The following is a 15,347-nucleotide window of genomic DNA, read 5'->3' on the forward strand; positions in this document are numbered from 1 at the left end:
AATTAAATAATAATTTATAATATATTATATATTTTAAGTTAAATTTTTTAAATATATATTTAAATCCTTTAAAATTAAGGTAATAAAAATAATCTTTAAAAGTAAAAAATAAGTTAAAGACTTTTATTAAAGTATTTTTAATATAAATATTTATTTTTTAAATTTTTTTTAATTAAATATTTATTATTTAATATAAAAAAGATAATTATAAACTTATATTAAAGCTTTAATAAAATAATATAATTATTATATTTAAAAACTTATTTAAAAAATTTAATTATAAGGAAATATTAAATTTAATTAAATATAATATCTTTAAGTTTATATTTTATAATAAAAGAATATATAATAATATATAACTTTTTAAGTTTTAAATAATATATAAAATTAAAAGTAAAATTAAAAAGCTTTATAAAAAATTATACTTTATAATAATTAATTATAATAATTATAATAAAAAAGAAAGTCTTACTTAATTCCTTATTATTTAATTATTAAGTTAATAACTTTTAATTATTTTAATATTATTTTTTCTTTAATAAAAAATATATATTAAGCTTTAAGATATTATTTAAGCTTATTTATAATTAAAGTTAAAGCTTAAATATATAATATTTATAAAGTTATTATTAAAAATTTATAATAAATATTTTCTTAATATTATTATATATATTATTAAATCTTTATATAATATTATTAAGTTTAATATATATTAATAAATAATATATTATAAATATTATTATAAAAAATTAAATATAATTATTTTTATTTATAACTTATATTTCTTTATTTTAAATAATAATAAAAATAACTTTAATATTATAATTATATAAATAAATAATACTTTCTTTATTATTATTTTAATATTTTTAATAATAAAAAAAGAAAAGATTAAAAAGATAAATATTTAATATAAATTAAAAATAATATTTACCCTTAAAATAATACTTAAATTTAATAATATAAAGATTATTATTATAAAAAATAATATTATTAATATATATTAAAAAAGCTAAAATATAAAATTTATTTTTATTTAAATTACCTTTCTTAATTAAAAATAATAATATATTAAGTAATAAGCTTATAATACTTATTTAATTTTTATTTATTAATTAAAAGCTATATTTAATTTATTTATAATTACTTAAATTATTAATTTAAATAAAAAAGATTATATTAAGCTTAATAAAAAGCTTTAATAATAAGTTAATTATTTTAAATATAATATATAATATATATTATTTAACTTAATTATAATTAAATTACTTATTTTTATTAATAGTTTTTTTATTAATAATTAAAATCTTAGCTTTTAAATAAGCTTTATAATTACTTTTATTAATAAAACTTAAGGTAATAATTTTATAAAATTAAATATTTATAATAATATTATTTATTAATTTTTTATTAAATATAAGAAAGTTATTAAAAGCATTTTAGCTTTTAAGATTTATAATATAATTTATAAATTTAATATAAGTATTATTTTAATAATTATTTTATATTAAATTATTACTTATCTTAATATTAATATTATTATTTTTATAATTTATATATATTTATATTTTTTATATAAATATTTAATTAAGCTTAATATAATTAAAAAAAACGCTTTATAATTAACTTAATAATACTTTAATAATTATATAAGAAATATAAGATCTTTAAGATTTAATAAATTGCTAATAATTATAACTTAATTAATATTTTTATAAAGAGTATATTAAATAAAACTTTTAAATAGCTTATAAGTATTAATAAAATTATAATTAAGATATAAGAATATATTAATTAAAAATAATTATTTACTTAAGCAAAAGGAAAAGGTATATTAAGGCTTAATGCATTACTTATTATTAAGGAAAATATTTAAATAAAAATTAATAAAAGTTAATAAATTAAGTTAATTATAAATAAGATTATAAAGAAAAAATTATTAAAATAATTTAATCTTTATTTTTATTTAATAAAAATATATAAAATTAATAAAAGTTTAAATTTTTCTTTTATTAATTAATTATAAATTACCTTAAGGAATAATATAATATAGCTTATATTTAAAAATACTTTTCTTTTAAAAATAAACCTTATAGCTAAGAATTTTATAATAATACTTATATATTAAAGGTTTAAATAATAAGAATTATTATTATTTTATAAATATTTAAGTTACCAGCTTATATTTAATAAGTATCCTTAATTAAATTTCGCGGTTTAATACTTATATATTAGTTTTATATATAGTTTTATTTATTAATTTAATTAATATTAAATAATTTCTTAATAATTCCTTATACTTAATTTTTTTCCTTTATTTAAATATCTTATTTATTAATCTTTATAATTTATCTTATTTATTCTTTCTTTATAATTAATTAATCTTTATTTAATTATAATAATTAAGTATAATTAAGTTTAAGTTAAATTAAATTAAAATATATTATAAGCTAAAAATATAATAATAATATTATTAATTTAAAGATTTAATTTAATCCTTATTTAATTTAAGCGCTATAAGTAATAAAAGTATAAATTTATAAAATGCATTATAAATAAAATATTTATATAATAAAAGCAATAATTTATACTTTATTAATTAATATAATTAAGATAATTTATTATATATAATTATTAAAATAATCTTTATTTATTAATTATGTATTTTAATAAAATAATTAACCTTTAACCCTTTAATAATAACTTAAACCTTTTTATATACTTGCTTTTTATAAGTACTTAATATAATTAAATAAATGCATACCTTTAATTAATTTAATTAATTAATAAATTTAAACTTAGCGGCTTTAAGTTTAATTTAACTTTTTTTTCTTATATACTTTTTAAAGATATATATTAATTACTTAATTAAAGATTGCTAATATAATTATAAATATATTATAAGGGGATAATAGCATTAAGCATAATAAATATTATAGGCAATAAGCATTATAAGCAATTAGCATTAAAGCATTGGCAAGCAAGGATTATATGCTGCTATATATAACTACTATTAAATAGTTTATAGCCAAAGGGAGGTTTTGCAGCCTATGGCCGCAACCCTCCTTCCTTTTATATAGCCAATTTAAATATAATTAGTTTGCTATTAACCAATATACATTAACCCAACCAATATTAATAAATATATTAAGTTAAAAAGAAATATTAATTATTAAATATTAATTATAAATAATTATAAAAGTTATATATTAATTAAGTTTAATTAATATTATAAGAATAATATAATTATTATTATTAATATATTATTATATTTATTTTACTTATTTTACTTATTTTACTTATTTTACTTATTTTACTTATTTTATTTAATAAATATTATATTATATTTATCTTTAAATATATATATAATAATAAAATTAATTTTTTTATTTAAGCTTTAATTAATTATATTATTAAGTTTAAGTTTTTTTTATATTTAAGGTAATTTATAATAAAACTTTAATTTTATAATTTTTAAGCTTAATATTTATTTATAAACTTTAATATAATTTTTTTTTTATTTCTTTAAAAATAAAAGTATTAAATATTATTTAATACTTAATAAATTATTAAATAATTAAGCTTTATTAAAAATAAAGTTTTTATTTATTAAAAAAACTTTTTTTATATTAATTATAAAGATTATTAATTAATTAATAAAAAATATATAATTAATAATATATAAACTTATTATTTAAAAAATTAAGTTTAAATTTTTAAAAATATTAATATAATATTTATTAAATATTAAAGGATTAAAAAAACTTAAATATAACTTAAAAAAGTATTTATAATTAAGGAATTTTAAGCTTTTATTTAAAAGAAATAAAAGAAAAAGTAATTAATTAATTAAATTTTAATTATATTAAAATAACTTTAACTTAATTAATATTAATTAATATATATATATTTATTTTAATAATTAATAATAAATTATATTTTTAATAATATAATTAATATTATTTAATATAAAATATAAATCTTTTATTAAAAGTTACTTATTTTAAACTTATATTATATTTATATTAATTACTTTAAATTAATTAATATTAACTTTTTATTTATTTATTAGCTTTAAGATAATATTAAGATTAATTATTTATTAATATTAATTACTTATTAATAAATTATATTATTAAAATATTTAATAATAATTATTTATTTTTAATTATTAAGTTAAATTAATTTAATTCTTTTATATTTATTATAAAGTTAATTTTATTAAAATTATAAAGATTATTATTAATAATTTAATATTTAGTTATTATATTATAAAGAAGCTTTAAATTAATTTTTAATAATCTTTAAAACTTTATAAAAAGCTTTTTAATAATTATAAGGATAATTAAATTTAATTTTAAGGTTAAGTTATATATTTATAAAGTATTAAGCTTAATATTTATTAATAAGTTTAACATTATATAATATTAATAAAAGATTATAAAGGGATTTATTAAGTATTTTACTTAATAATATATTAAATAAATATTTGCTTTTTAATTTAATTAAGTTTATATTAATTAATGTATATATCTTTATAAAAGCATTATTAATTTATTTTATAATATAATATAATTTTAAAAATGTTAAAAATTTATATAGCTTTATATAAGTTAAGCAGTTTAATATAATCTTTTTTAAAACTTTTAATTACTTAAATAATTAAATAAACTTTATCTTTTTTAAAAGGTTTTAATATAATAATTATTAATTTTTAATGCATTAAATATTTAAATAAGTAAATTAATAGAAAATTAATATTAAAAGTATTAATATAATTCTTATTAAAAGATAATCCCTTTATTAAAACTTAATTATTTTTATTAATATTATAATTATTTATATTACTTTAAATTAATTAAATTAAGTAAAAATAAGGAATTAAATATAATTAGCATTAATTAATGTTAAATTTAATTAATTTCTTTATATTAAATAAGTATTATAAATAGTAAAAGTTAATAAATATTATAAAAGTATATTACTTAATAATATATATTACTTAATAATAAATTACGTTAGCTTTATATAAGTTAAAAGGTTTAATATAAAGTTATAATAATAATAATAATATATTTATATTTATATTTATATTTATTTATATTTATATTTATATTTATATTTATATTTATTAATTAAGTTAATATATATTAATTAATAATAAATTAATTATATTTAAATTAGCTATATAAAAGAAAGGAAAGTTATAATTATAAGCTATAAAACCTTCCTTTAGTTATATATTATTTAAAGATAATTATATATTATTATATATAATTTTTATTTATTAATACTTTAATATTAATTACTTATAATATTTATTATACTTAATGTTATTATTTTTTTATAATATATTTATAATTATATTAATAATTTTTAATTAAATAATTAATATATATCTTTAAAAAGTATAAAAAAAAGAAATTAAATTAAATTTAAAATTATTAAGTTTAAATTTATTAATTAATTAAATTAATTAAAGATATATATTTATTTAATTATATTAAATATTTATAAAATATAAATATATAAAAAAACTTAAATTATTATTAAAAAATTAAAAGTTAATTATTTTATTAAAATATATAATTAATAATATAGTTTACCACTAAGTAACGAATATTATTAAGTAGTGGATTTTTTATAACTTAGCTAAGTTTAAATATTAATTATATTTTAATTAAATTTAAATATTAAAATAAAAATTATATTATTAAATAGCATTTCTTTTTAATAAGGTTTTTATATAGTTTTAAGGTTAAGGTTATAGGGTTGCAGCTATTTTAAATTAAATTAAAAACTGGGATTTAAGGTATAGCTATAGTAAAGCAAAAGAAATAAGCGAAATTAACCTATATACCTTACTTAATAATAACTTAAAAAGGATATAAACTTTACTATATATATCTTATTATATATTTTAAAATATATTTTATATTTTAAGTTAAAATTAAATCTTTTATAAATATAATTATACTTAAAATTTAATAGTAAATAGCTTAGATTTATTAGCATTTTTTAATAGCTTTTTAAGTACCTTTTCCTTGCATTCCCTGCAAAAAGCTATAAAAATCCGTTACTTGGTGATATCCACCACTTGGTGGTAAACTACGTTAAATAAAGATTATTTTAATAATTATATATAATAAATTATTTTAATTATATTAATTAATAAAATGTAAATTATTATTTTTATTATATAAATATTTTATTTATAATATATTTTATAAATTTATATTTTTATTATTTATAATACTTAAATTAATAATATTATTATTTAATTTTTAGCTTATAATATACCTTAATTTAATTTAATTTAAGCTTAATTATATTTAATTTTTATAATTAAATAAAAATTAATTAATTATAAAAAAAGAATAAATAAGATAAGTTATAAAGGTTAATAAATAAAGTATTTAAATAAAAAAAAAGTTAAATATAAGGAATTATTAAGATATTATTTAATATTAATTAAGTTAATAAATAAAAATATATATAAAACTAATATATAAATATTAAATTATAAAATTTAATTAACAATACTTATTAAATATAAGTTAATAACTTAAGTATTTATAAAGAAAATAATTTATATTATTATTTTTAAAGATAAAAACTTTAATATATAAGCATTATTATTAAAATCTTAAATATAAAGTATTATTTTTAAAATAAAATATAATTAAAAGTTAATTAATTTTATTATTTTATAAAGTAATTTATAAATAATTAATAAAAAAGAATTAAACTTTTATTAATTTAATATATTTCTTATTAATAAATATAAAAATTAAATTATTTTAATAATCTTTTTTTATAATTTTATTATAATTAAATTAACTTATTATTTTTTTTTATTAATTTTTATAATAATATATTTTTTTTAATCTAAAAAAAAAAAAATAATATTATATTTATAACTTATTAAATAATATAATAATAATATAATATTTTTACTTTATATTATATATAAGATTAATATAGCCTTAAATTATTAATTATTATATAAATAAAAATAATAATTTTAAATTTAAATTTAAATTTAACTTTTTTTTAATTAAATAAATAATTATCTTTAATTAATATAGCTTTATATTTTAATTATAATTTTATTAATACTTATAAGTTATTTAAAGGTTTTATTTAATATATTTTTTATAAAGATATTTATTAAATTATAATTATTAATAATTTATTAAATTTTAAAAATTTTATATTTCTTATATAATTATAAAATATTATTAAATTAATTATAAAATATTTTTTTAATTATATTAAGTTTAATTAAATATTTATATAAAAAGTATAAATTTATATAAATTATAAAAAAATAGTATTAATATTAAAATAAATAATAATTTAATATAAAATAATTATTAAAATAATACTTATATTAAATTTATAAATTATATTATAAATCTTAAAAATTAAAATATTTTTAATAATTTTCTTATATTTAATAAAGAATTAATATATAATATTATTATAAACTTTAATTTTATAAAGCTATTATTTTAAATTTTATTAATAAAAGTAATAATAAAGCTTATTTAAAAGTTAAAATCTTAATTATTAATAAAAAAACTATTAATAAAAATAAGTAATTTAATTATAATTAAGTTAAATAATATATATTTTATATTATATTTAAAATAATTAACTTATTATTAAAGTTTTTTATTAAGCTTAATATAATCTTTTTTATTTAAATTAATAATTTAAGTAATTATAAATAAGTTAAATATAACTTTTAATTAATAAATAAAAATTAAATAAATATTATAAGCTTATTACTTAATATATTATTATTCTTAATTAAGAAAGGTAATTTAAATAAAAATAATTTTTATACTTTAACTTTTTTAATATATATTAATAATAAATTATTCTTTATAATAATAATTTTTATATTATTAAAGTTAAATATTATTTTAAAAATAATATTATTTTTAATTTATATTAAATATTTATTTTTTTAATTTCTTTTTTTTTTTTATTATTAAAAATATTAAAATAATAATAAAAAAAATATTATTTATTTATATAATTATAATATTAAAGTTATTTATATTATTATTTAAAATAAAAAAAATATAAATTATAAATAAAAATAATTATATTTAATATTTTATAATAATATTTTATAATATATTATTTATTTATATATATTAAATTTAATAATATTATATAAAGATTTAATAATATATATAATAATATTAAAAAAATATTTATTATAAATTTTTAATAATAATTTTATAAATATTATATATTTAAGCTTTAATTTTAATTATAAATAAGCTTAAATAATATTTTAAAGCTTAATATATATTTTTTATTAAAAAATAATAATATTAAAATAATTAAAAGTTATTAACTTAATTATTAAATAATAAAGAATTAAATAAAGTTTTCTTTTTTATTATAATTATTATAATTAATTATTATAAAGTATAATTTTTTATAAAGCTTTTTAATTTTACCTTTAATTTTATATATTATTTAAAACTTAAAGAATTATATATTATTATATATTTTTTTATTATAAAATATAAATTTAAAAATATTATATTTAATTAAATTTAATATTTCCTTATAATTAAATTTCTTAAATAAAGTTTTAAATATAATAATTATATTATTTTATTAAAATTTTAATATAAGTTTATAATTTTTTTTTATATTAAGTAATAAATATTTAATTAAGAAATACTTAAATAATAAATATTTATATTAAAAATGCTATAATAAAAGTTTTTAATTTATTTTTTATTTTTAAAACTTATTCTTATTATTTTAATTTTAAAAAATTTAAATATATATTTAAAAAATTTAATTTAAAATATATAATATATTATAAATTATTATTTAATTATAAAGTTTAAATTATAATATTTTTTATTTTATTATAATAATATAATTATATTATTATAAATTAAAAACTTATTAAATTATAAAAAAAATTTAAAATAAAATTATAATTATTAATAATAAAAAATTTATATAAGTTTTATTATTTATTTTTTTCTTATTATATTTTTATATTATTTTATAATAATAAATTAAAAGGTTTTATAATATTAAGTTTATTATAAATATTAAAAATTATATTTATTTATTATTTAATATTTATTTTTTTTAAGACTTTTATAATTATTTTAATAACTTTAATTTATTTTTATATTAAAAAAATAAAAATTAAGTTTTTTATAAAGTATAAATAAGTTTTAAAAATAAATAATATAAATATAATATTTTAAAAATTATAAATATTATTAATAGCTTTTATTATTATTTAAAAAATAACTTTTTTTTTAAATAATAATTAATTTAATATAAAAAATATTAAATATTTATTAAAAAAAATATAATAATATTTAATTTTATTAATAAATTAATAAGCTTTTATTAAAATTTATTTATAAATAATTTTTATTATTTATATTATTTTTTAAAATTTAATAAATATAAAGTTTATATTAATATTATAAAAAATTTAATTAAAAAAGTTAAAATAAATATTAATTTAATATTTATAAAATACTTTTTATATATTTTTAATTAAAAATAATTTAAAAAATTAAATTATTTAAAATATTATTATTAAATTAATAATATAAAAAATAAGCTTATTTTTAAAAAAATATATAATATTAATAATAATTTTATAATTAAAGTTATAATTAAATTTTAAAATAAACTTAAATTTTTATAAAATAAAATTATAAAATTAATAATAATAATAAAACTTTATAATAATTTTTTTAAACTTTTTATTTTTATATTATATTTAATATTTTTTAATAAATAATTAAAATATTTAATTAATAAATATTTAAAATAATAATATAATTAATATAAATTTTTTTATAAAGAATATAATAAAGATATATAAAAAGTATTATAAATATTTTTATTTTTAAGTAATTAAAATATTTTTTAAAGCTATTTAATTATTATTAAATTAATTTATTTATTATATTTTATAAATAAATATATAATTTATTTATATTATTTATATAAAGTAAAAAAGAAATATATTTTTTAATAATATAAAAGATAATTAAATTAATTATAACCTTTATTATTATTATTTTTAAAAATAAAGCTTATAATTTCTTATTAAATTTAATAAATACTTTTTTTATTTATAAGATATTAAGTTAAATAAAAAGATTTTTATATTAAAAAATAAAGTATTATTTATATTTTATTATAAAAAAATTATAATATTTATATTAAAAATAATATTTTAAAATTAAATATAAATATATTTTTTAATTAAAATAAATTAAAAAATAAAAGTAAATATTATATTCTTTTTATTTTTATTAATATTATTTTCTTTAATAATTATATTTTTTAAAAAGAAATTATAAAAAAAATATTATTTATAATAATTTAATAATATATTATATTATTTTTATAATTATTTTTTTTTATTAAAAATAATCTTTATATTAAATCCTTATATTTTATATAAAAAATATAATATAATTAATATTAATAATTTTATAATTAATATATTTTATTTATATAAAATATTAATTATAATATTATTAATATTTTATTAATAAATAATTTAAAAATTAATAATTATATTTATTATAAATATAATATTTTTTATTTTTTAAAATATTTTATTAATTATTATAATTAAAATTATATTAAAAATAAAAGTTATTATTATTAAAATTATTTTAATTAAAATTATTTTAATTAAAATTATTATAATTAAAGCTTTTTTAATTATATTTATTATAATTTAATAGCTTATTATTTTAATATTAATAATTAATATAATATATTTATTTTTCTTATTATTAATATTTTAATTATCTTTATTATAATATTAATTAATATTATATTAAAAATTAAGTTTAAAAAAAATTTTAATTTTAAGAATAATAATTTATATAAGTATTTAAAATTAAAGAATATATATTATAATTTTAATATATTTATATAAATATAAATAATTATTATTAATAAAAAATTATTTTTTTAATAAAATATATTAAGTATTTATTAATATAATTATAATTTATTAAATATTATAATAAAAATCTTTTAAAAGTATTTATTAATATTTTTTAAATTAATATATATTTTATTAAATATAATTAAGATTTAATTATAAAAGTATTATTAATAATTAATTTTTATATTAAAATAAGCTTTAAACTTTAAATATATATTATAAATAAAAAAACTTTATATTAATATAATAAATATAATAAATTTTAATATAATTTATAAGAATTAAGAAATATATTATATAAAATTATTTAAATTTAATATTTATTATTTAATAAATATTAAGAAAGATTTTTATTTTATTATTTAATAAATTATATAATTTATTACTTTAATTTTTTTTTTATTTTATATTTTTTTATTAAATTATATATTATTATTAATATTAAAAAGATTATTTAATAAATATTAAAAAAGAGTTTTAATTTATTATTTAATAAATTATATAATTTATTACTTTAATTTTTATTTTTAATTTATATTTTATTAAATTATATATTATTATTAATATTAAAAAGATTATTTATTATTTTTTAAGAAAATAAATTTTAATATAAATTATATAATTATAAAGATTTTAATATTATAATAAATAATAATATTAAATATAAAGTTTTTATTAATTTTTTAAAGAAAATATTTATAAATTATTTCTTAAGTTATAAAGTTTTTAAGTATTTTAATAAACTTAATCTTTATTAAAATAATATTTTTTAATATTTTAAAAAAGTTTTTATATTTAATTAATTAAAGGTTTTCTTTTTATAAAATAATAATTATAATATTTATTATAAAATAATTAATTAAATAAAGTTTTATTTTAATTTTATAAATAATTAAAAATAAGAAAATTATAATTTTTAAAATTCTTTTATTATTTTTAATAAAGGAAATTAAATACTTTAAGTTTTAATAAAAAGAATAAAAGCTATAAATAATAAAATTATATTAAAAGCTAAGGTTTTTTAAATTTTTTAAATAATAAATATTTTTTAAGTATTTATTATTTTTAATTTTTAAAATTAAAGTTATTAATTATAAAATTTAAAAAGTTTATATATATTAATTACCTTATATAATTTCTTTTTATATTATAAAAAATATTTATTATATATAAGTAATACTTTTAAGTTAATATATTATTTATTAATATTTTTTTTAATATTAACTTTTTTTTTAAAGGAATTTCTTAAAGTTTTAAATAATAATTAATTTTTTAAATATTATTATATTTTAAAAGTAAAGTTTTTTATAAAGTATTAAAGTAAATTATTATTTATATTTTAATATTTTATTATTTTCTTTATAAATTTAAAAATAATAATATTTATTTAATTAATTATATTATTTACTTTTATTATTAATTTATTTTAATAATTAAGATTAACTTATTAATTTTAAAATCTTTTATTAAAATTAAAAAGTAATTAAAATATTTATATAAAAATATTATTAATATTTAAAGATATTTTCTTAATATTATTATTAAATTTAATTATTTTATTAAGTTATTAAAATATTTAAGTAATTTATATATAAGAAAAAAGAAAAAGAATAATTAAGAAGATATAATAAGGTTATTTTAAAGTATAAAAAAAGTATTAATTATATAATAAAAGAATATTTATTAAAAGATATTTATTAATTTAAATAAATATAAATTATTATTTATATTAAAGTAAAGTAATTATAAGCATTTTTAGCATTAATTATATAATAAAATGCATTATATAATTAATAAATTTAAGATATTATTAAAAGCTTATTAATTAATAAGTTAAATTTTTATAATAAAAAAATTAAAGCATTATTAATTTTTTTTTATTAATTTTAATTATAATATAGCTATTAATACTTAATTAAATAAGGTTTTATTATTAATAATTACTTATTTTTATAATATTAATATTAATTATTTAATATAAATATTATAATTTAATTATAATAATTCTTATTATTAATAATTATTACTTAATTAATAATAATATAAATTTATTGCTTATTTATTTTATTATTTATAATTATTTATAAGTAATTATTAATTAATATTAACTAAGTTAATATATATTAATTAATAGTAAATTAATTATATTTAAATTAGCTATATAAAAGAAAGAAGGGTTATAGCTATAAGCTATAAAACTTTCTTTTAGCTATATATTATTTAAGGGTAGTTACGTGTTATTGCATATAACCCTTACTTGCCAATGCTTTAATGCTAATTACTTATAATGCTTATTAAGCTTAATATTATTATCTCCTTATAGCATGTTTATAATTATAATATTTATATTTATATTTATATTTATATTTATATATTTATTTATATTTATATTTATATTTATATTTATATATTTATATTTATATTTATATTTATATTTATATTTATATTTATATATTTATATTTATATTTATATTTATATTTATATTTATATTTATTTATATTTATATTTATTTATTTATATTTATATTTATATTTATATTTATATTTATATTTATATTTATATTTATTATATTTATATTTATATTTATATTTATATTTATATTTATATTTATATTTATATTTATATTTATATTTATATTTATATTTATATTTATATTTATATTTATATTTATATTTATATTTATATTTATATTTTATTATATTTATATTTATATTTATATTTATATTTATATTTATATTTATATTTATATTTATATTTATATTTATATTTATATTTATATTTATATTTATATTTATATTTATATTTATATTATATATATTATGTATTATTTATAACTTTAATTTATTATAATTTTCTTTAAATATTTTAATTATTTAAATAATTAAAAACATTTTATTTTTTAAAAAGTTTTTATATTATAATTATTAATTTTTAATATATTAAATATTTATATAAATAAATTAATATCAATTTTATTTAAATTATAATTATTTATATTACTTTAAATTAATTAAATTAATTAAATTAATTAAATTAATTAAATTAATTAAATTAATCAAAAATAAAGAATTAAATATAGTTAATATTAATTAATATTAAATTAAATTAATTTCTTTATATTAAGTAGGTGTTAAGGTTGGCTAAAGTTAATAAATATTGCAAAAGTGCGCTACTTATTAATATGCGCTACTTATTAATAAATTATGTTGTATCTTTCCTGCTTATTATATATGCCGCTATTCTTAAGATAAAAGCTTAAAAGAAAAGGTAATTTATTAAGGGTTTTTATTATAAGGAAAGGATTTACTTAAAAAAACTATAATATTTATTTATTTAAAAAAATAACGCAATATTTTTAATACTTATTTATATTATAAAAGGAGGAAAGTTTAATTAAAGAAAGAGGGAGGAGGGGGAAATTAGTTTAAGTATACTTTATTTTATGAATATATTACTTAAACGCTACTCCTGCGCTGCTTACTTGCTTTATATTACTAATTACTTTGCTTATATTCTACCACCCTTACAGTAGTGGTGCCTGAATCGGAGGTGGAGGTGGAACACACTTTGGTTGAGGTGGAAGTGGATTTGACGGTCCTAAATTTGAAGACATCTGAAAAGTTTCAAGTTTGTGTGAATTTTGTATTTGTGGTTTGTTATTGTGCGCAAATTTTAATCTGGAAGAAGGGACGACAGAAGGAGAGATTCTGAGAACTTGCTCAAATTAAATACCTGGCAGAAGACTGATTTATTCTTTCCTTTCAAACGAACATATGTGTGAACCACTGACCTCATCTCCTTCATAGCTCTCTTATCACTTTCTCCGGAAAGGTTCTGAATTGCTGGGAAACAAGGGTGGGTAGACTGCACACGCGAAGCAATAACTGCCGAAAACCTGATGAGCTTTAGTTTCGATGGTATGGGAGAGAAGGAGTTGTTGAAGCCTTGCAGGTAGTCTCACAAGACGATCAGTTCCGTGCTTGCGAGGGAAAGTATCGGTCAGTCTCAAATTGTGTCTGCCGACCATCTCCCTTGCGTCGAATTGGTGGTTATGGGGAAACCCTGAAAGCCTATGGTATCAGTTACCGCTTCTGGTCTGACCTCTTTGATATGCAGAACACCGCTATTCACAGCATCTCAAGCTCGATGGGAGCTTGTTTCGAAGGTGCGTGGCCAGGATCGACATCCATTCCGCGGCTGACTTCTCTGTCAGGGATCGATATCGATTCGCGGTTGACACCTCTGCCAGGGATCGATGTCGATTGGCGGTTAACTCCTCTGCCAGTGATCGATATGATCCCTGGAAAAGCTTTGATCCACGAGTGGGTTCTTAGATACTCTGAGGGTGCCATCGTCTCAGTCGAGTAA

The 15,347-nt window shown here is 9.4% G+C and overlaps 1 protein-coding gene across 1 annotated transcript; it reads left to right on the forward strand.

The window, feature by feature from the left end:
• Positions 1–15,089: 15,089 nt before the first annotated feature.
• INS49_009691 (uncharacterized protein) lies at positions 15,090–15,347 on the forward strand (the record flags this gene model as incomplete). Its single annotated transcript, XM_043170419.1, has 2 exons — positions 15,090–15,144; positions 15,193–15,347. The coding sequence occupies 2 exons, from the start codon at positions 15,090–15,092 to the stop codon at positions 15,345–15,347; spliced, it is 210 nt and encodes a 69-aa protein (XP_043024984.1).

This window comes from Diaporthe citri (assembly GCF_014595645.1).
Source record: "Diaporthe citri strain NFHF-8-4 chromosome Unknown scaffold_4, whole genome shotgun sequence".
Lineage (NCBI taxonomy): Eukaryota > Fungi > Ascomycota > Sordariomycetes > Diaporthales > Diaporthaceae > Diaporthe > Diaporthe citri.